Raw genomic sequence first — 20216 nt, 5'->3', positions numbered from 1 at the left:
GAATTATCATAGAACATAATTTCTCTTAGCAAAGGTAGCAATCTACTAATTTTAAACCAAGGAATCCTGTATGAAAATGAGAACCAATTTCAGACAAATACATAGAAGATTCATATATTTTTCAACATTGCCAGTTGGTTTCTGGATAATCTAATTGGATAAGTAACAAGTAACATTAATTTTGCTTTAAGCATTCCCCTTTTGACCACGTGCCTTTGTTGTTTCATCTTTTAACCTGTATTAATTTCTATCCTGCTCCTGCCCTTGAGTCTGAGCAACTGTTTTTAGAATTTCTTTGATCGTTATTGCATTCATTCTATTAATTAAAATACTTCCAAAGTAGTCTAGTATGCAGCAGCCCCAATTTTGAAGGTTTTCAATATCAGAATATTTACAATGTTTAGTGTTATGAATTGTTTCAGGAAACTTAGCTGATTGTGACAGATCACAAAGCTGCACATTTGATCGTCGCCCTTCAAAAACCCTTTCTCCCATATACGAGATGGAAATTATAGAAGATGTGGATCGGAGTTCAGACGTAGAGGTGAGCCACGTGCACCAAGAAGAAAATGAACACTTTGCAAAAAGAGACTGGATACTACTTAAGCAGCTTCTTGGAGATCAGGATCTAAATTGTGGGATTGTTAACTGTCTACCTGAAGATATCAACCTCGCAAAATATCTGATCAGCCAAACACTCTTCCTTTCTAGAGATGCCTGTAGGACTCCAGGTAGAATTGCAGTTGAAAAAGAGGCTTGGTATAAATGGACTGAATTGCTGTCTCCTTCAGAGGACTCCACAGCTAGCATTACGGTGGCCAGCTTTTCACCAGAAGAATCTGTATCTCCGCAGGGGGAATGGACAATTGTGGAACTGGAAACCCACCACTAGCATACCTACTAAATTGTGTACATTGGAGTGCAAGATAAATTTAATCCATATGTCACATGGTCCTATCCATTCTCTGTGGCTTAACAACTGAGGCTTATTGTGTCACCTTTTGGCTGCGGCAGTAGATAATGAAATTGTAGTTTTGACATTGTTACAGAATTACCATTTGGGGGTCTTTATGAAGGAGTTTGGCAAAGAGGATAAACATGAGATGTATGTTTTGATGCTTTACCTTAAATTTGGGACTTGGGCAAAAGAAAAATGTTTGTAAAATAATAGTTCGTCTAAAATTGAGACTTCCCTTCACTTTCTTAGTAAAATTTTAGAAAACTAAAATCATTTGATTGCTTTGAAGAAGCATTTTTCTTTTTTTAAAAAATCAGAATAGGTAGTGATAGAGAACGTTCAAATTCCAAGATATAGGAATTTTCTTAACTGTTTGGATAGAAAACCTTCTGGAATTGAGGACTGCAAGTTGTTTTTTTAATCATTTTTGAGGTTTTAGATATTGGTACAATATTCATGGGACTAGAATCTTATCTAATTTTAGTCTTATTTTCTCAATAACACAAATTACAGGTTACATGGTACATTTCTGCTGGCTGTTTAAAATCAAGTGATTTTTCTTAGTCCATCTTTGGAATTTTCTATCGTCATAAGTATAATTTGATATATTCATTTGACTCAACATAAACTAAACATACATGAAATGCATCCATGAGAAGATAAAATTTCAATGGTCATTGTGCAAATTGTTATTTGATAACCCTTTAAATAGCACTGATTATTTTGCATCCTGTAAATTCAAAGATGGTCATAATTTTGTTACAATATGCTTTTTTGATCTGATTGAAAGCTATGCGAAAAACTGGATGGAAAATTAATAGAATATTAGAAAATTGTGCTTTTGACTAGGGTGTAGCTTTAAGTTTTTATACAGGTGATAACAAGTTTACCTTTTCTGTGGTTGTGTGGAATCAACTCCATTTTGATTTAGAAACCCCTAGTATCATCTTTTAAGTGAGATCTCAAGTAAACTCGTGGGAGGGATGCGCCTTCTAGGAATGACATTTGGGGGCTATCCTTGAAATCCTATGGTTTAATCACGTGATTCAGTCAGCTTCTCCCACTTTGATCTGATCTGTGACATGACCTCACTTGGAAGTGCTTGATTATTTATGTGCAGTTAGAGAAGGCTTTCTCATTTTCCCAGAGCTGCTTCTCCATGAGTTTGAAGAATGCAATCTTGCCACTTGTATACTGATGCAAAAAAACTAGTTTTAGTGCAGAGATCCAACTTTTAACTGTAAACGTTGGATTGCTGTTTAGACTTGAAAGTGTGTGAATGAATAGTCACTCAATTCTGTTAACCAAGCATCAAAACTGATCCTGATGCTCATTATTCAATATCACATTTTATAGACAATAGGTGCTGGAGTAGGCCATTCGGCCCTGCGAGCCATGAACCACCATTCATTATGATCATGGCTGATCATCCACAATCAGTATCCTGTTCCTGCCTTATCCCCATAACCCTTGATTCCACTATCTTTAAGAGCTCTGTCTATCTCTTTCTTGAAAGCATCCAGAGAGTTGGCCTCCACTGCCTTCTGGGGCAGAGCATTCCATATATCCACCACTCTCTGGGTGAAGAAGTTTTTCCTCAACTCTGTTCTAAATGGCCTACCCCTTATTCTTAAACTGTGTCCTCTGGTCCTGAACAGAGTCAAGCTGCATTCTGTTTTTCATGCTATGCTGTAAAGGAAAACTGTATCCTAAATACAAATTAATTGTTGTGCTACGTCAGTATTTTAATCTGAGGTGCTAGTGGTTCAAAACCTACTTAACCACTTATTCTGAAATGCATTGCCATCATAAATTGCACACTTTTTTTAGTTCCTTATTTCCATCTTTTGAAAAGACAGAAGTGTCATCTGCAAAATCATTGTACCTGCAGATTATTACATTAACTTCAAATAAGTATTAGAAAAAGTTCTCATTTAAAAAATTTTCACCCATCCCCTTTTCTGTTTTAGTGTACATAATTCCTAAAGTGACAGGTGCAGAAAACTGGAAACTTGTAAGAAATGAGAATTTTTCAATAAATGTCATCCACCCCATCAAATAAGCAATTGATGCTGTGCTCTTCCTTTTAGAGTATTCCAGAGCCCTTCAGCAAAGTGATGAAAAATCATAGCCGAGAACCTGCATTACACCACCCATGATACCTCAGGGTGCTTTACTATGTTGAAAGTTCTGTGTTGAAATACATTGTTTTTGCATTATGTTATTGTGAAAATGCCTAATAATATGACATACAATTTTCCCAAAACACACACATTTTAACTGTCAAAACAGAAAATGAATCATGCATTTTAAGTGTAGTGTTTTATGAAGGACTGAAATTTGACATTTTTTTTCAATAGTGATAGACTTGGAAGACCATAAGTTAGAGGAGTAGGCTTAGACCTTTCAGCCCATTGAATCGGCTCCACCATTCAATCATGGCTGATATGCTTTTCAACCCCATTCTGCTGCCTTCTGTAACCCTTAGGTCCTTCATTGATTGAAGGACTAGTCTATCTATCTTAAATACACTCAATGATTTGATCTCCACAGCTTGCTGTGGTGCTGATGAAGAATATTGCTATTCTTTTAAAGGGGAATGGGGTGGGATGTTCTGTGGAAGCATTAAGTTTACTAAACATCAGTAAAACTGCTCTTCAATGAAGCATCTGGGACTTTCACCATAAATTAAAGTACTTTAATATACTGCAAAAACAGGTGTCTATCATAAACTGATAGTTCAGTGGCTACAGATCTCCTTTACGTTGTTCTTAAAAACAACACAGTGTGATAAGTGTACTCTTGACTTGGTTTACATTTCACCTTGTAAATAAAAGGTGTTCTGGATCCTTAAATGCACCCATCAAAATGTTTGGCTGGAAGTTCTATAAAAATTACATCTTAAAATTTAGATGAAGGCATTTTATGCATCTAGTATAACTATTGTAACTTTGCATTTTAACATTTCATAAACTGATTTCGAGCCTTGTCCATTATTTCCTTTTGTATTTTTGTGATACGTTATTGTTCATGTAAAGTGAACATAATTACACTAAATGACTGTTATGTTACAAGGCCAAATGTAGTTTTCTAGTTGTATAAACTTGAACATAAGTACAGTTGAATTCCCGTTTTATCCTGTCATTCGTTAAATTACCACTTTCATATTTATGATGGATATTGCCGCCTTAAACTGGGTTCATGTTGTTTCCAGCATGACAAGTTGTCATAGCCAGTTTGCACTGAGTGGATGTAGAAATTTTATAATGGAAAACATTTTGGTAAATGCGGGGGGAAAAATTAATGGAAATTAACAGCCTTGTTTGCCTCTTCACAGTCTCACCTTTTGTTTTTGCATAGCAGTTGCAGTTTAGTAAATACAATACCTCAGATCTTTCCTCTATTCATTCTGAGTGTTCCCTAATGAGGAAAATGTGTGCAAAATTAGAAAGGGTTAAGATCAGACTCCACTTAACGCAGAGCTGACCAGTCTGTCGATAGTTGCTTGCTAGGTAAAAACATGAAAAATCACCAAATGTATATGATACCTTACAACAACAAGATAGTTCTGGATGTGAGTTTGCTCACTGAGCTGGAAGGTTAGTTTTCAGACGTTTTGTCACCATTCTAGGTAACATCATCAGTGAGCCTCCGACGAAGCGCTGGTGTTATGTCCCGCTTTCTATTTATCTGGTTAGGTTTCCTTGCGTTGGTGATGTCATTCCCTGTTCTTTTTCTCAGGGATGGTAGATGGGCTCCAATTTACCATCCTCTCCCCATCTCCCTTTTCTGAGGAAGGGTCTAGGCCCGAAACGTCAGCTTTTGTGCTCCTAGATACTGCTTGGCCTGCTGTGTTCATCAAGCCCCACACTTTGTAGTCTTGGAAGTGTTATTTTGGCAGTTTTCCAATCTTGTGTAATTTTCCCAAGAATTAAAGTATGCTTGAAAGATTACAAGTGCGTCCACTACCTCTGCAGCTACTTCTTTTAATATCCTGGGATACATTCCCTTTATATTCCAGGCGATTTACTGGTCTTTAGTGTTATTATTTCCTTCGTACTTTTCCTCTACTGCTTTACTTTCTCCTTCTGCCCCATTATTTGGTCAATATTTGATGGCAATTTTCAGATCATTTGGTTCAATCCTTTACTTTTTCCTGAGAAATGCTTCTGCAGATAAATTAACTAAACCTTTGTATTTGGAACTGGGGCTGTGGTCCTCATGCTTGTGCATATACGAGCTGCCTTTTTCTCTTCTCAGCATCTGCTTGCCAGCCTCCATTGCCGCCTAAGCCTAAAACAATCTTCCTAGCTCTTCAAGAGATAACTAGGTGTGGAACTGGATGAACACAGCAGCATCAAAGGAGCAGGAAGGCTGACGTTTCGGGCCTAGACCCTTCTTCAGCCTACTTGACGCTTCCTTATTCCCCGTCCCCGAGCCCCCTTACAAAGTTATTCGTGAGCAATAACCTACGTGACATGGTCATGCCTTGTCTACGCGTCTCTGTGTTGAAGTTTTCTTTTCCGCTTATTGTTTTGTTGGATTTTTGTTTTGCTGGTAGGCCCATTATTCATTTGTCGGAATTCCCGGCATTGTTTTTAAGGAGTAGAGGAGCAAACCTTGCAGGATTAAGCGCTCAAACGGTGAACACATCATCTGTGACTAGCTCGGCCATTTTTGCTCGTTTTTGCGATGATCGTTACCAGCGAGGCAGAGGTTTTTGCTCTTTAAGGGGAGCGTGAGTGAACGGTCTGCGGACTACAATTCCAACACTCTCCAAGAAAAATGGTATTTCGGAGATAACGGGAACTGCAGAAGCTGGAGAATCCGGGATAACTAAATGTGGAGCTGGATGAACACAGCGGGCCAAGCAGCATCCCAGGAGCACAAAAGCTGACGTTTCAGTATTTCGGGCCGTTTAACGTCCGGCTCGGGTGACGTCACAACCGAGGGGGTGTCATGGCGACGGGCGGCGCCGTTATCGTCAGCAGCTCACTTCAGGTGCGGGTCGGTGTGGGGTCACCGTCAGTTGCCCCCATCACATCGTCATCCACCGAAACCCAGCTCCAAGGTCCTGAATTCCCTCAGCACAGCTAATGGAATGAGGCGAAGGTTTTACACTCTGCTGTCACAGGAGGTGCCAGGTCCATGCGTGCCCCGTGGCTGGGCCCAGGCGCACCTTGGTAGCTGGTGAGCCCTCACCTGACTTACAGCATTGGTGTCCATGTGGAGGGTACAGTCACCCACTTCTAATAAATAAGACTGCGACATCAAACACAGTGGTGCAAGTCTGCCTATCAAACATGTACTGTAGAAGTGAGCTTGAAAATCTTTCTGTAAGGAAACCTCAATTTAAAATTTTTAAAGGATATTTTGTGTTGTTGGCTAAGTCTTTACAGGTTGTTTTTTAGCAATGCATTTTATTTTCATGATGCCCATTAGTGGCCTGAGGCAACCCTATCTGCCTTAATGTACATAATAAATGTACCATGTTTGCATTGTTCAATCTGACTTATGCCAATAACAATCGTGTTACATCAGTTACTGTGCTACTCTGAATTTAAAGAAAGAGAAAAATATTAAGAATTAGACCACTTTATTAAGCCTGATTTGTCTTAGATTTATTTACAAATAAAATAAAGCAATGGGCCCTGAGAATGTAAATTTTAGTACTGAAAATTTGTATTCCAGAACTAAACATGCTCCTAGCCAAGCTGTTCAATCACAAGTACAAAACTGCCCCGGTATCTCCTGTTAACAGAAACCAGGTTAAATCAAGTCCACTGAACTGCCACCCAATCATCAGTCTGCTCTAAATCATGAGTAAAGTGATGTAAATATATCAACAGTGCCATTTTCTGCATTTAGTTTAGGTTTATCAAAGTTGCAACTCCATACTGCATTTCAGTCTTGTGTAGCTCCAATAACACTCTTTAGTTTGATGTAATCCAAAATAAGTAACCCATCTGACTCACACTGACCACCGATTTTAAATATTCAATCCCTCAACAGCACAGTGCAGTGGCAGCAGTGTGTACCACCTACAAGGTGAACGGCTGCAATCTGCAAAGGTTCCTTCTGCCAGATCTGTCAAACCTGTGACCTCGATTGCCTCAAGGGTCAAGGAGAAAGAGCAGCAGATACATGGGAATTACACCACTTCCGGAGTCTTTCTCCAGGTCACACACTGTCCTGACAGATCTAATGTCTGAAATTTCAGATTTTCTTTGAGGATTACCTTCAATTAGATTGGAGGATGAACTCATTTTTTGCTATCGTAAAGGTTCATACTTTTCATAACTATCTTGCAGCATTTGATGGACTTCTGCAGTTAATTCAGGTACATCAGGTATTATTGACAGTCTTAATCGCAGACTTTTAGGTTTTTTTTGTATTAACTAACCATATTTTTGTACAAATGCTTCAAATTACTTTGCATTAGTATAGCAAATTTAAAAAGTGTTAATATTTACATTTAGAACAACCATGTTTCATTGTTTCTCAAACCTTTCGGTGGATTATTTTGATTTTCACTCTGATAAATGCAGTAATTTGCTTTTTGTTTTTTTTCTAGCATCATGAAGTGATTTCTTCCTTGTCTAATCAGCAGCAACGAATTAGGTTCTCTGATTCTGTGATATCTGGATCAATCATTTTCCCACTTTCTGGTACAAATAACAACTGATAGTTTATTGTATATCTATAGAAATATGTTAGTAATTCCTATTAAAAAGTACAGTATATACATTTCCATTGTGTGCTGGCGTAACAGCCCATGGTATTGATGTATTTAAATATTTAATTGGTTATACAGGTATCTTTTCTGGTGGCAGTATTCCATCATACTGTTGACTTGTGCTTTGTAGATGGTAGCCTTCATGGAGTCAAGAGGTGAATTACTTGCCATATAAGTGTCTGAACTGTCCTTGTTGTGACGATAGTGTGGGAATACAAAGAGAAGCCATTGGATATTTTCTAATCAATCTGTTCAGAGATACTAATACCTCTGGAGCAGATGGGACTTGAACTTAGGCTCCCTGGCACAGAGGTAAGGACATCACGGTTGTACCACAAAGCCCTTTAAGAGAAGCCCTTTTTAAAAGGCATATCTATTTTCTAATCAACTTTTTCAGAGGTGCTATGACACATCTCTGGAGCAGCTGGAGCTTGAACCCAGGTGACCCGGCTCAGAGGCTGGGACACTACCACTGCGGCAGAAGAACTCTTGAGAGAAGGGGATAACCAAGTGTGAAGCTGGATGAACACGGCAGGCCAAGCAGCATCTCAGGAGCACAAAAGCTGACGTTAGCTTTTGTGCTCCTGAGATGCTGCTTGGCCTGCCGTGTTCATCCAGCTTCACACTTGGTTATCTCGGATTCTCCAGCATCTGCAGTTCCCATTATCTCTTGAGAGAAGGGGTTTTTTTTATACCTAGATGTACTATCACACACAACTGAGTGATGTTCCCGTCACCAAAATCACTACAACTCTTTAAATTATTTTTTCCTTCTTAAACTAGTAACTGCCACCAGAAAAGATACCTGTATAACCAATTAAATATTTACATGCAAAGCTCATGAGAGCAGCTATTTACTACTATTAGATGGATAGGAACCAAGTGAATTCAATTCCATTCAGCTGGATGATGGTGAAGAGATATTGGAGGAGGATGGTGTTGTCAAAGGTTGCAAAGAGGTACTGAAAGGGGAAGAGGAATAGTCTACTTTCATTTTAGTCACAAAGGATAACATTTGTAGTTTTGTTAAGAACAGTTTTGATAAAGAGCAGGGACAGAGAACTGAATAAAGGGGAATTTGAAATTCTGAAATTTCAGGCAAGGTGGTATATGTTAGGGAGTTGACAACATGTTTGAGGACTGGGATATGCTTATTAGGAACGGTGAAGAGCCTGGGACTTTTTTCTCCAAACAAAAATACCTGGCAGAATGTGAGGTGAATTGGTGGGGTGATTGCACAGAAAATGATTTCACTTGTTAGCCATTCAAAAAAAAATCAAGATTACAAACATAGCATAGCCACCAATAATTCCAGTAGCGAATTCAGAAAATTGTCTTAACCAAAGTGTGGCAAGAATGTGAAATTTTTTACACAGCGTTGAGTCAAATAGCACAAATGAATTTAAGGAGAAGCTAGACAAGCAGGTAAGAGAAAAAGGAACCGAAGGATAGCTGTTACTGTATAATGAAATAGGGTTGAAGGAGATTGCCGTGGAACAGAAATACCACCAAAGAAATACCAGTGGCCTGTTTCTATTCTGTACTTTTTTTTGCTTCTGTAAATTACTTTAAATCTGTGCCATCTTATTCTCAAACAGTTGGGAACGGGTTTTCGGATGCCTCATGATTTTGAAAACTTTATCAAATCATTGGGCCTTCCTTGCTCCAAGAAAAACAGTCTTACCTTCTCCAATCTGTCTTCCTAATGTTTTTCATTCTTGTAAACCTCTTCTGCACTTTCTCTAATGCACTCACACCTTTCCTAAGCATGGTACCCAGAAAAGTATATAATTATCCAGCCAAGTCTAACTAGTGTCTTATACAAATTCAGCATAACTCCCTCGGTCTTGTATTCTACTCCCCTATGTACACCTGTCCCTCTCTGCTCCTGCACATCCTTGAGGAGTAGGAGAAGCCAAAAGAACTGCACATGCTGTAAATCAGGAACAAAAACAAAGTTGCTGGAAAAGCTCAGCAGGTCTGGCAGCATCTGTGAAAGAAAAAACAGAGTTAACATTTCGGGTCCGGTAACCCTTCCTCAGAACTTCTGAGAAAGGGTCACAGGACCCAAAAAGTTAACTCTGTTTCTTTTATTTCACCGATGCTGCCAGACCTGCTGAGCTTTCAAGTAGTACCCTTCATTTCAAGAGGATAGCAAATGTGGTTCCCCTGTTCAAGAAGGGGAGTAGAGACAACCCTGGTAATTATAGACCAGTGAGCCTTACCTCAGTTGTTGGTAAAGTGTTGGAAAAGGTTATAAGGGATAGGATTTATAATCATCTAGAAAAGAATAAATTGATTAGGGATAGTCAGCACGGTTTTGTGAAGGGAAGGTCGTGCCTCACAAACCTTATTGAGTTCTTTGAGAAGGTGACCAAACAGGTAGATGAGAGTAAACTGGTTGATGTGGTGTATATGGATTTCAGCAAGGCGTTCGATAAGGTTCCCCACAATAGGCTATTGTACAAAACGCGGAGGAATGGAATTGTGGGAGATATAGCAGTTTGGATTGGAAATTGGCTTGCTGAAAGAAGACAGAGGGGGGTAGTTGATGGGAAATGTTCATCCTGGAGACCAGTTACTAGTGGTGTACCGCAAGGGTCGGTGTTGGGTCCACTGCTGTTTGTCATTTTTATAAATGACCTGGATGAGGGCGTAGAAGGATGGGTTAGTAAATTTGCAGACGTCACCAAGGTCGGTGGAGTTGTGGATAGTGACGAAGAATGCTATAGGTTGCAGAGAGACATAGATAAGCTGCAGAGCTGGGCTAAGAGGTGGCAAATGGAGTTTAATGCAGACAAGTGTGAGGTGATGCACTTTGGTAGGAGTAACCAGAAGGCAAAGTACAGGGCTAACGGTAAGATTCTTAGTAGTGTAGATGAGCAGAGAGATCTCGGTGTCCATGTACATAGATCCTTGAAAGTTGCCACCGAGGTTGACAGGGCTGTTAAGAAGACACACAGTGTTTTAGCTTTTATTAATAGAGAGATCGAGTTCCGTAACCAAGAGGTTATAGTGAAGCTGTACAAAACTCTGGTGCGGCCGCACTTGGAGTATTGTGTACAGTTCTGGTCACTGCATTATAAGAAGGATGTGGAGGTTTTGGGACAGGTGCAGAAGAGATTTACTAGGATGTTGCCGGGTATGGAGGGAAGGTCTTATGAGGAAAGGCTGAGGGACTTGAGGCTGTTTTCATTAGAGAGAAGAGGTTGAGAGGTGACTTAATTGAAACATATAAAATAATCAGAGGGTTAGATATGGTGGATAGGGAGAGCCTTTTTCCTAGGATGGTGACGGCGAGCACGAGGGAGCACAGCTTTAAATTGAGGGGTGAAAGATATAGGACAGATGTCAGAGGTAGTTTCTTTACTCAGAGAGTAGTAAGGGAATGGAACGCTTTGCCTGCAGCGGTAGTAGATTTGCCAACTTTAGGTACATTTAAGTCGTCATTGGATAAGCATGTGGGCGTACATGGAATAGTGTAGGTTAGAAGGGCTTGAGATCGGTATGACAGGCCGGCACAACATCGAGGGCCGAAGGGCCTGTACTGTGCTGTAATGTTCTATGTTCTATTTATACAGTCCATGTTCTTTCTGCAAAAATATCATCTTATTCTTCTCTGCACTAACCTTCACCTGCCATTCCACCAACTTATAAGTGTCCCTTTGAGTTCTACGCTACTCTCCTTATAATTTAAAATGTTTCAAATTTGTCTACAAATTTTTAAATTGCCCCCTGTACACCGAGTTTTTGATCATTAATATATATTAGGAAAAGCAAGGGTACCAAACAGATCCCAGGGGAACTCTCCACAGCATACCTTTCTCCAGCCCAACAAACATTCATTAACAATTACTATCCATTTCCTATCATAGCCATTTGGTATCCATGCTGCTACTGTTCTTTTTAATTCATGAACTCTAAATTTCTTCACAAGTCTGTGGTGTGCCATTGTAGAGCAAACAACCTTACTCTATCTTTCCAGTCACACGTTCACCTGGGATATCAAAGTTTATAAGAAATAAGCAAGATGGAGTTAAAACCACAATAAGATCACCATGATTTTGCTCAAGGGGCCAAATAGTTTACTCCTATTACTTAAGATTCTCAGAGTTTTCACTTGATGACACATGGTCTATAACAAAATACAAAATAAATACTTAGTAGCAACAGTTACCCAGCTGATACTACTTGTGTTTAACTAGGAAAGAAAGAAAGTCAGGAAAATAGTCCATAACTATGATTCTAAACAATCATTTAGTGGTTCTTGCAAAGTATTTCTGTTATTTCATTTTTGCAGTTTTTGGGAGCATTGGAGTTTTGTGCTTTTAATCAAACACATTGTAATTCTCTTAGGTATTGCTTTTATTGTAATGGAGATCGAAGATTTCTGCAATAGTTCTCAAGAAACAAAGCTGATGGAGCAAATTGAACAATTTGTTCACATTCATCGCAACAGTTTTTTGCTTTTGGCTGCTGCCCTTTATGGTGTGAAAGAATGGGAAATACTATTTAAAATTCAACAAAGGTATTTAATGGTAAATTGACTGACCATATTTAAAAACTCTACCAATTATATATGAATTTTAACAAGTTATTCAAAATCTCAAACTTCTCTGAAGAAATAAAGTATTTCAACATAAAAGAAAGCTTATTTTGAAGGTAGCCAGAACTGCAGATGCCGGATTGAGAGATAATACAGTGTGGAGCTGAAGGAACACAGCAGGCCAGCAGCATCAGAGGAGCAGGAAAGTTGATGTTTCAAGTCGAGACCCTTCTTCAGAAATGTGGAGGGGGAAGGGAGCTGGGAAATAAATAGAGAAGGGGTAGGGCAGGGGAAGATAGGTGCGATGGTGATAGGTGAATGCAAGTAGGGAGTGGTGGGGCAGATAGGTGGGAGAAAAGGTGGACAAGTTGTCGTTTGTCACATACCGAGGGCAGATGCTCTACGAAACAGTCTCCAAGTATACGCTTGGTCTCACAGACATAGAGGTGGCCACGTCAGGAGCAGCAGATATGGTAGACCAAGTTGGCGGCTGTACAGGTGAACCCCTGTCTGATATGAAAGGTTTGCTTTGGGCCTTGAATGGAGGTGAAGGGGGAGATATAGGGGCAGGTGTAGCATTTCCTGCGGTTGCAGGGAAAGGTGCTGGGTGTGGTTGGTTTGGAGGGGAGTGTGGAATGCACGAGGGAGTTGCACAGTGAGTGGTCCCTCTGAAAGACAGATGGTGTGGTCCTTGAAATAAGACATCTGGGATGTCCGGGAATGGAAAGCTCCATCTTGGGAGCAGATGCAGTGGAGGCAGAGGAATTGGGAGTAAGGGATTGCATTCTTGCAAGAGGGTGGGTGAGAGGAGGTGTAGTCCAGGTAGCTGTGGGAGTCTGTGGGCTTGAAATAGATGTCAGTTTCCAGACGGTTACCAGAGATGGAGAGGTCCAGGAAGGAGAGGGAGGTATCGGAGATGGTTCTGGTGAATTTGAGGTTGGGGTGAAATGTGTTAAAGTTGATGAACTGTTCAAGCTCCTTGTTGAAGCACAAGGCAGCATGGATACAGTCATCAATGTAGCGGAGCAATAATAAGAATTTATAGTGACGATTAACTTCAATTCAAAACCTTTGAAGAAAGTGGTGTATAGCTCTGTAGCCAGTGTATTTTCAGAAAAAAAAATCATGGAAGTAGAAATGAAAACTGTTCTTCCGTAGCATGCAGATTATTGCCAGATGATGTGGTTAACAAATTACATTTCTGGTATGTTTTTCTTTCTTTTTTACTGATTAGACCCCACTTAGAGTGCTGTGCGCAGATCTGAGCAGCACACCTTAGGAAGGATGTACTGGCCTTGGAGGGAGTACAATGTGTGTTTACAAGAATGATATGTGGACTTCAGGGGTTAAGTTTTTGAAGAGATTATACAAAGTAGCCTGTTTTCTCTAGAAGTTAGAAGGTAAAGGGGAGATCTGATTTAAATCTTCAAGATATTAGCCACAAATCAGCCACAATCTCATTAAATTGTGGAACTAGCTCCAGCCGCTGAATGGCCTACTCCTGTTCCTATGATAATCTTCCAAGTCTCCATGTGCCACACTGCATACCCATAACCCCACCCCATGCCAGAAAAAGGTCCTCCCATCTCCCACCACCAACCCAGGGTAATTGATGGAAACACAGTGTATAGTGAAATCAGCACATCTGGCATTAGAAGTATGGCACGTACCTGGAATGGCAGATTTTTGCTTGTTGCTCGGTATTGTGAGTTCTGTTGACTGAGAAGTGTACAAAAGAAGAACCTGACGTGGAGTAGAGATTACTCATAAAATGCAGTCATTACAATATGGGCAAACAAGATAATTAATTTGCTCTTAAGAGGTTTTTGCAAACCATGAAAGACTGACCAGGTGATCTGGTTTTGGTGATAGTGATTGCGGAAGGAAGGGTGGCCAGGGTGACTCTCTGCTCTTCCAATAATATCATGACGTATTTTATATTTACTTGTGGAGGAAGGTGGAGTCTGTATTCAACATTTCAGTCGAATGATGCACTTCCAACAATGTATTGATTCCACATTCTGAATGCTATCATTTTGAAGATGGTGAAGTCAATATTGAGGCCATTGGGCTATAAGCTAGGCTCTGCCACCTACAATCAGACCCCACCACCAAAAAAAATTTCCTTCCCCACCAACTTCTCCATCACACCCAGTACTTTTCCCTGCAACCACAAGAGATGCAACATCTCCCCTCTCACCTCTGTCCAAGGCCCCAAACAATCCTTCCAGCTTAGGCACAGATTCACCTGCACTTCATCCAACCTGATCTATTGTATCCATTGCTCCTGATGTGGTCTCCTCTATATCGGGGGAGACCAAACACAGAGCATCTGTGCTCTGCACACACCAACCAACCCGACCTTGTGGTTTCCATCCATTTTAATTCCCCTGGCGACACGTCCACCCTTGGCCTCCTCCACTGTCAGAGTGAGGCCAAACGTAAACTGGAGGAACAACACCTGATATTCCACATTGGAAGGTAACAGCCCAATGGCCTCAATATTGACTTCAGCAGTTTCAAAATCCCTCCAACCCCTCATCCCATGTCCAACCCTCCCCTTCCTTCTCTCCTCCCTGATCTGACCTAACTTGTCCATCTTCCTACTCACCTGTTCATTCAACCCTTCCCAGGGACCAGTCACAATAAACTCCTACCTACATCCACATCTATCACCATCCCACCTACCCTTTACTTCTGGGGTCTCCTCCCCCTCCCGAGTCCTGACGAAGGGTTTCGGCTCAAAATATTGACTTTTCTGTTCCTCGGATGCTGCCTGACCTGCTCTGCTTTTGCAGGTTCACATCTATTGACTCTCACTTCCAGCATCTGCAGCTTTCTTTATGTTACAGTACTGTACTCCTTGAGAAAAACATGCACTGAGTTTTTCAGTCACTTATGTCCATTACAGCTATAATTGAGCATATTGACTTCAAAGTATGCATTCTTATAGCTCATAAGAACAATGTTACTGAGAAATTAATTCTTGTATAAAAAATTGTTTTGCCATTAAGTAATCTAACTTTGTACTCTGTCTCTTTTGTTTCACTTAATTAACACAAACCAATCTAAGGCAGTTCAGAAACTTTTTTGTTTGCAGGTTTTTAGGTAGTAATCTGAGAATCATCCCTGCACACAATTCTGCTGATATGGTCAAGAGTATGCTGACTATAGCCAAGGTAGGTATATCTCTTAACATTTAAGATTTCATAAAACATTTGAATGTTGTATCTGATATAAGGTGATTACCTTTACTCAGGATGAATAGAATTGTTGGGACTATGATTTGGTAACAGCAAGAATGGAATTTTAGTTTCCAAAAATATCTAAGCATTTACTGATAAGAATATCTACTTCAATGACAGTAATAACATGATACATAAATGAGCAGTAATTCAAATATTCATTCCTTATGAAGGTTACATGTAAACCTCACGTGGACAGTGTTCGTGACCGCATCGCCATGATCAGAGCTCAGATCATAGAACATAGTCCTGTCTGGGAGATGCTTCACAAGCGACAGCTGAATGATATGTAAAGTGAGCAATTATGAATGTGATATTATTATTGCACAGTGCTTTGTGGTCTGTAGAACTATGTAGAACTATTTTCAGTGAATTAACTTTCCAATTTATGAATGTGTTGTTAATATGTTTTGTTTGAAAGTTGTCAATAAAATTTTCTGGACATAACATCTTTTAAAAATCTCAAACAATGCTTCCTTTAATAATATGATACTCTTCAATCAGTTGAAACACTATCATTTTAAACAAGTGGTATAATCGGCTGAATCTTAATTTTTTTTTAAGAAGTGCAAGGTGTGAGTTTCTTTGGAAACACATTTGCCATGAAGACTATAGCACAATTTCTTGCCATGTTTTACGAGATGTGCTTTATTAATGACCTATCCCACCATATGCCATTGCTCACATCCAATTCTATCTCCGTCTTGCCATGGATTATTCCAGGAACAACTCGACACTCCCTGGATGTCAGCCCAAAGACCGGTAGCCATTGTGCCTGTGCCATTTTTTAAACGTTTGTTGTGAACCTGGACAAGAACTGTCAGACCAAAGCTGCCTGCTTTGTGGGCAGGGATCTGGAGGTCCTGATGGGATATGCTGTTCCCTCAAAATCGGGTGAGAAGGGCATAACTCCAGACAATGCCATCCCTGGTCAGAGGTTGCCACACCTGTCGATGCAGTCTCAGCCATCTGGAGGGGTGTCAATGATCTACTCAACTTCGCCAGTGTAAGTGCCACCATCTTCTGTCTGAAACCTCACTCATCTGTTACTGCACCCGCTTCCGATCAAGGCCAATGCTCTATACTCTCATTATTGCCTGCAACATTTTCTCTATTTGCGATCAATCCCACCTCCAACAGGGTTACTATGGCATGTTCCTCTGTACTGCCTACTCACCCACTCAGGACACCTTCCCTCCTGCAACAAAACAGTTGTGCCATCCATTTTCATTTCCCATAATACTTACCTTTCTCTCATTCAAGGAGGAAAATAGTCCAGAATATGGTAGAAAGAGGCATGAGTTGTAGGCTGCCTGACATCTGACTCCTCACTCCTTGTGTGGAGACCAATTTGACTCTGAAAATCCTGAGCAGCTGACTGACAGAGTCCAAGTCTCTGATAGTATTAGAGGTTACCCTTGATTTACTAAGCCTTCACACTGGAGGAGGGTGACAGTATTTTCCCTTCACTGAGTACAGATGACAACTAACAAGCTTCCTGACTTTGTTCTACACTAAATGCCAAAGCAACACAGAGTAATTTGACTAAGGGGTAGAGCATGAAAAGACGATGCAAAGCAGGGATGCTATGAGCATCCAAAATACTCAGAGACAGCAACAACCCACAGACATAGGAAGAAACTGCTGGAGAAATTCAGATTTGTGGAGAGAAAGGAGAGTTCATGTTTTGAGTCCAGTGACCTTTCTTCAGCAGTGATTTGTAGCTAAGACTGTGTGGTATATATGCCAAAGACAGGGGAGGTGTGTGTCTATGTATGTGGAAGGAGTAAGCCTCGAGGTGGAGACAGAGCCCACAGAAAGAGACTATCAGATGCCATTTCCACTACCTCCAGCAGCTGCCACCACCAGACACATATTCCCCTCTCCTCCCTTGTCTGCCTTCCGCAGGGACTGTTCCCTCCAGGACATGCTTGCCCATATTTCCTTCATTCCCAACACCTGCCCACAGCCCTAAGACACTTCCTGCTGTAACCGGCAAAGGTGCAACACCTGCATATTTACCTCCTCCGTCCCCAGTATCCAAGGGCCCAAACATACCTTCCAGGTGAAGCCACACTTCACCTGTACTTCTCAGAATCTAGTCTACTGCATTCGCTGCTCACAATGTGGTCTCCTCTACACTGGGGAAATGAAGCATAGACTTGGCAACCCCGCTTCACAGAACATCTACGTTCTGCTCACAATAAAGACCCTGAACTACCTGTTGCCTGCCACTTCATCGCACCACCCTGCTCCCTGGCCAACATCTCTGTCTCCGGCTTGCTACAGTGTTCCAGTGAAGCCCAGCGCAAGCTGGAGGAACAACACCTCCTTTTCCATTTGGGGACCCTGCAGCCCTCTGAACTCAATATTGAGTTCAATAATTTTAGGGCCTAATCTCTCCCATGTCCCAGCCCCCCACCCCACACACCAGGCCTTGTTACCACATAGCCTGCCACTACACACCCCCTGTTGTTAGTCACTCACAGTCCCCATTAACAACTCTTCACCCTCCCAGCCTGATCGTTAGCAATTCCTTCGTCTGTCCAACTGTTTTTCTCTCTCTTTGGGCTCTATCCTATCGTTTACTCCCTACCCCACCCACCTCCCAATTTTTGCATATAAACTGACAATTTCCCAGTCACCTTCAGTTCTGAGGAAGGACGACTGGACCAGAAACATTAACTCTGTTTTCTTCTCCACAGATGCTGCCAGACCTGCTGAGCTTTTCCAGTGACTTTGTTTTTGTTCCAGACAGAGAGAATGAGTTTTGGGCAGACAATGGGATGAATGATAGAATGCAAAGTAGAATGAAAAGCTGAGAATGAAAACATAAGGAAGTGAAAATAAGTTGCCTGTGCTGAAAGCAGTCCATGTCATGGCAGGGCCTGGGGTGCTGTGGGGTAGGTAAAGAATATGGAAGGTATTCAGGTTCTAAAACTCTCAGGACTCTCCACCTCTTCCTGGAGCAAAGGCCTGAACTGTCGCCAGCCACCACTATCCTCCTTCGCTTGGCCGAGCTCGTCCTCACCCTGAACAATTTCTCTTTTGACTCCTCTCATTTTCTTCAGGTCAGAAGGGTGGCCATGGGTACATACGTAGGCCCCAGTCATGCCTATCTCTTCACGAAGTACATGGAACATGCCTTGTTTCAGTCCCTCTGCCGTCCCCACCCACAACTCTTTCTCTGATATATCAACGGTATTGGTGCTGCTTCCGTCTCTCATCTGAAATTGGAAAAGTTTATCCATTTCACTTCCAATTTCCATCTGGCCCTCAGTTTCACCTGGTCTATCTCTGACTCCTACCTTCCCTTCCTTGACATCTGTCTCCATTTCTGGAGATAAACTGGCCACTAATATCCACCAACTTCCACAGCTACCTGGACTATACGTCTCTGCACTCCGTATCCTATAAATACTCCATTCCATTCTCCCAGTTCCTCTGTCTCTGTCGCATATATTCTGATGAAACTAACTTTGACAAGGGAGCCTCTGAAATGTCCACCGTTTTCCCCAACCGAGGATTCCCCAGCACCGTTGTTGACAGGACTCTCAATAGGGTCTGACCCAACACCTGCACTTCTGGCCTCACCCACTTCCTCCCTCCCGCAACAACGGTAGGTTTCCCCTTGTCCTTACCTACCATCCCAACAGCAACCACATCCAGAAGATCATCAGACACCATTTCCACCAGCTCCAGGAAATGCCACTAACAGGCACATATTCCCCTCCCCTCCCTTGTCTGCCTTCCACAGGGACCGTTCCTTCTCGGACACCCTGGCCCACTCTTCCTTCACGCTCAACACTAGCCCACCACAGCCCTTCTGCAACTTCCCTGCAACCGCTGAAGTTGTAACATGTGCCCATTTACCTCCTCCCTCCTCAATATCCAAGGGCTTAAACATATCTTCCTGGTGAAGCAACACTTTACCTGCACTTCCCACAATCTAGTCTACTGCATTTGCTGCTCACAATGTGGTCTTGTCTACATTGGGGAAATGAAGCGTAGACTATGTGACTGCTTTGCAAAACACCTATGTTCTGCCTGCAAAAAAGACCCTGAGCTCTCATTTGCCTACCACTATAACAGACCATCCTGTTCCCTGGCCAACATTTCTGTGTCAGCCTTGCTGTAGTATTCCAGTGAAGCTCAGCGCAAGCTGGAAGAACATCACATCGTTTTCTGCTTAGGAACCCTGCAATCCTCCAGAGTCACTATTGAGTTCAATAATTTTAGGGGCTAAACCCTCTTATGTCCTAGCCCTCTACACCACACACTAGGTTTTGTTATCAAATAGTCTGCCATTACACACTACCTATTGTTAGCCACTGACAGTCTCCATTCACCCTGTCCCCCATTCCTTTGATTGTCGAACTGTTCTCTCTCTTTGGGCTCTATCCCCAATTATTGTTTACTCCTTACCCCTTCCCCCCACCCGATCTTCTGTATATAAAGTGACATTTTCCGTATATAAATTGACATCAGTTCTGAAGAAGGGTCATCTAATCCAAAAAGCTAACTCTCTCTTCAAGATGCTGCCAGACCTGCTGAACATTTCCGGCAACTTTTGTTTTTGTTTCTAAAATTATTGAGCTCAACACTAAGTCCTGAAAGCTGCAGGGTACCCAAGCGGAAAAGAGATGCTGTTATGTCAGCCTACGTGGAGCCTTGCTGGAGCACTGCAGCAGACTCAAACAAAAATGTTGGTGGTGTGTTAAAGTTGCAGGC

General features: G+C 41.5%; 2 protein-coding genes across 8 annotated transcripts in view; both read left to right on the top strand.

Annotated features, from left to right (window-relative positions):
- btbd8 (BTB domain containing 8) overlaps positions 1–4549 on the top strand; it is a 94521-nt gene extending 89972 nt beyond the window's left edge. For all 6 annotated transcript variants that reach the window (XM_048539153.2, XM_048539156.2, XM_048539152.2 and 3 more), the window contains one exon: positions 423–4549. In XM_048539153.2, coding sequence (XP_048395110.2) covers positions 423–892 — 470 coding nt within the window. In that variant the 3' untranslated portion in view covers positions 893–4549. The remainder of the gene's footprint in view (positions 1–422) is intronic.
- A 783-nt stretch (positions 4550–5332) lies between these two features.
- LOC125456531 (protein SPO16 homolog) lies at positions 5333–15839 on the top strand. 2 transcript variants are annotated; one of them, XM_048539728.1, is made up of 5 exons: positions 5333–5959; positions 7533–7626; positions 12051–12222; positions 15341–15419; positions 15659–15839. In XM_048539728.1, exons 1-5 carry the CDS (start codon positions 5918–5920, stop codon positions 15776–15778), a joined length of 507 nt encoding a protein of 168 aa, XP_048395685.1. In that variant the 5' UTR covers positions 5333–5917; the 3' UTR covers positions 15779–15839. The 2 variants fall into 2 exon arrangements, with proteins under 2 accessions (XP_048395685.1, XP_048395686.1); XM_048539729.1 differs by having other exon boundaries at positions 5333–6294.
- The last annotated feature ends 4377 nt before the right edge of the window (positions 15840–20216 follow it).

This window comes from Stegostoma tigrinum, chromosome 8 (genome assembly GCF_030684315.1).
Source record: "Stegostoma tigrinum isolate sSteTig4 chromosome 8, sSteTig4.hap1, whole genome shotgun sequence".
NCBI lineage: Eukaryota > Metazoa > Chordata > Chondrichthyes > Orectolobiformes > Stegostomatidae > Stegostoma > Stegostoma tigrinum.
The sequence above is the reverse complement of the archived record's forward strand: the minus strand, read 5'-3'. Positions and strand labels throughout refer to the sequence as shown.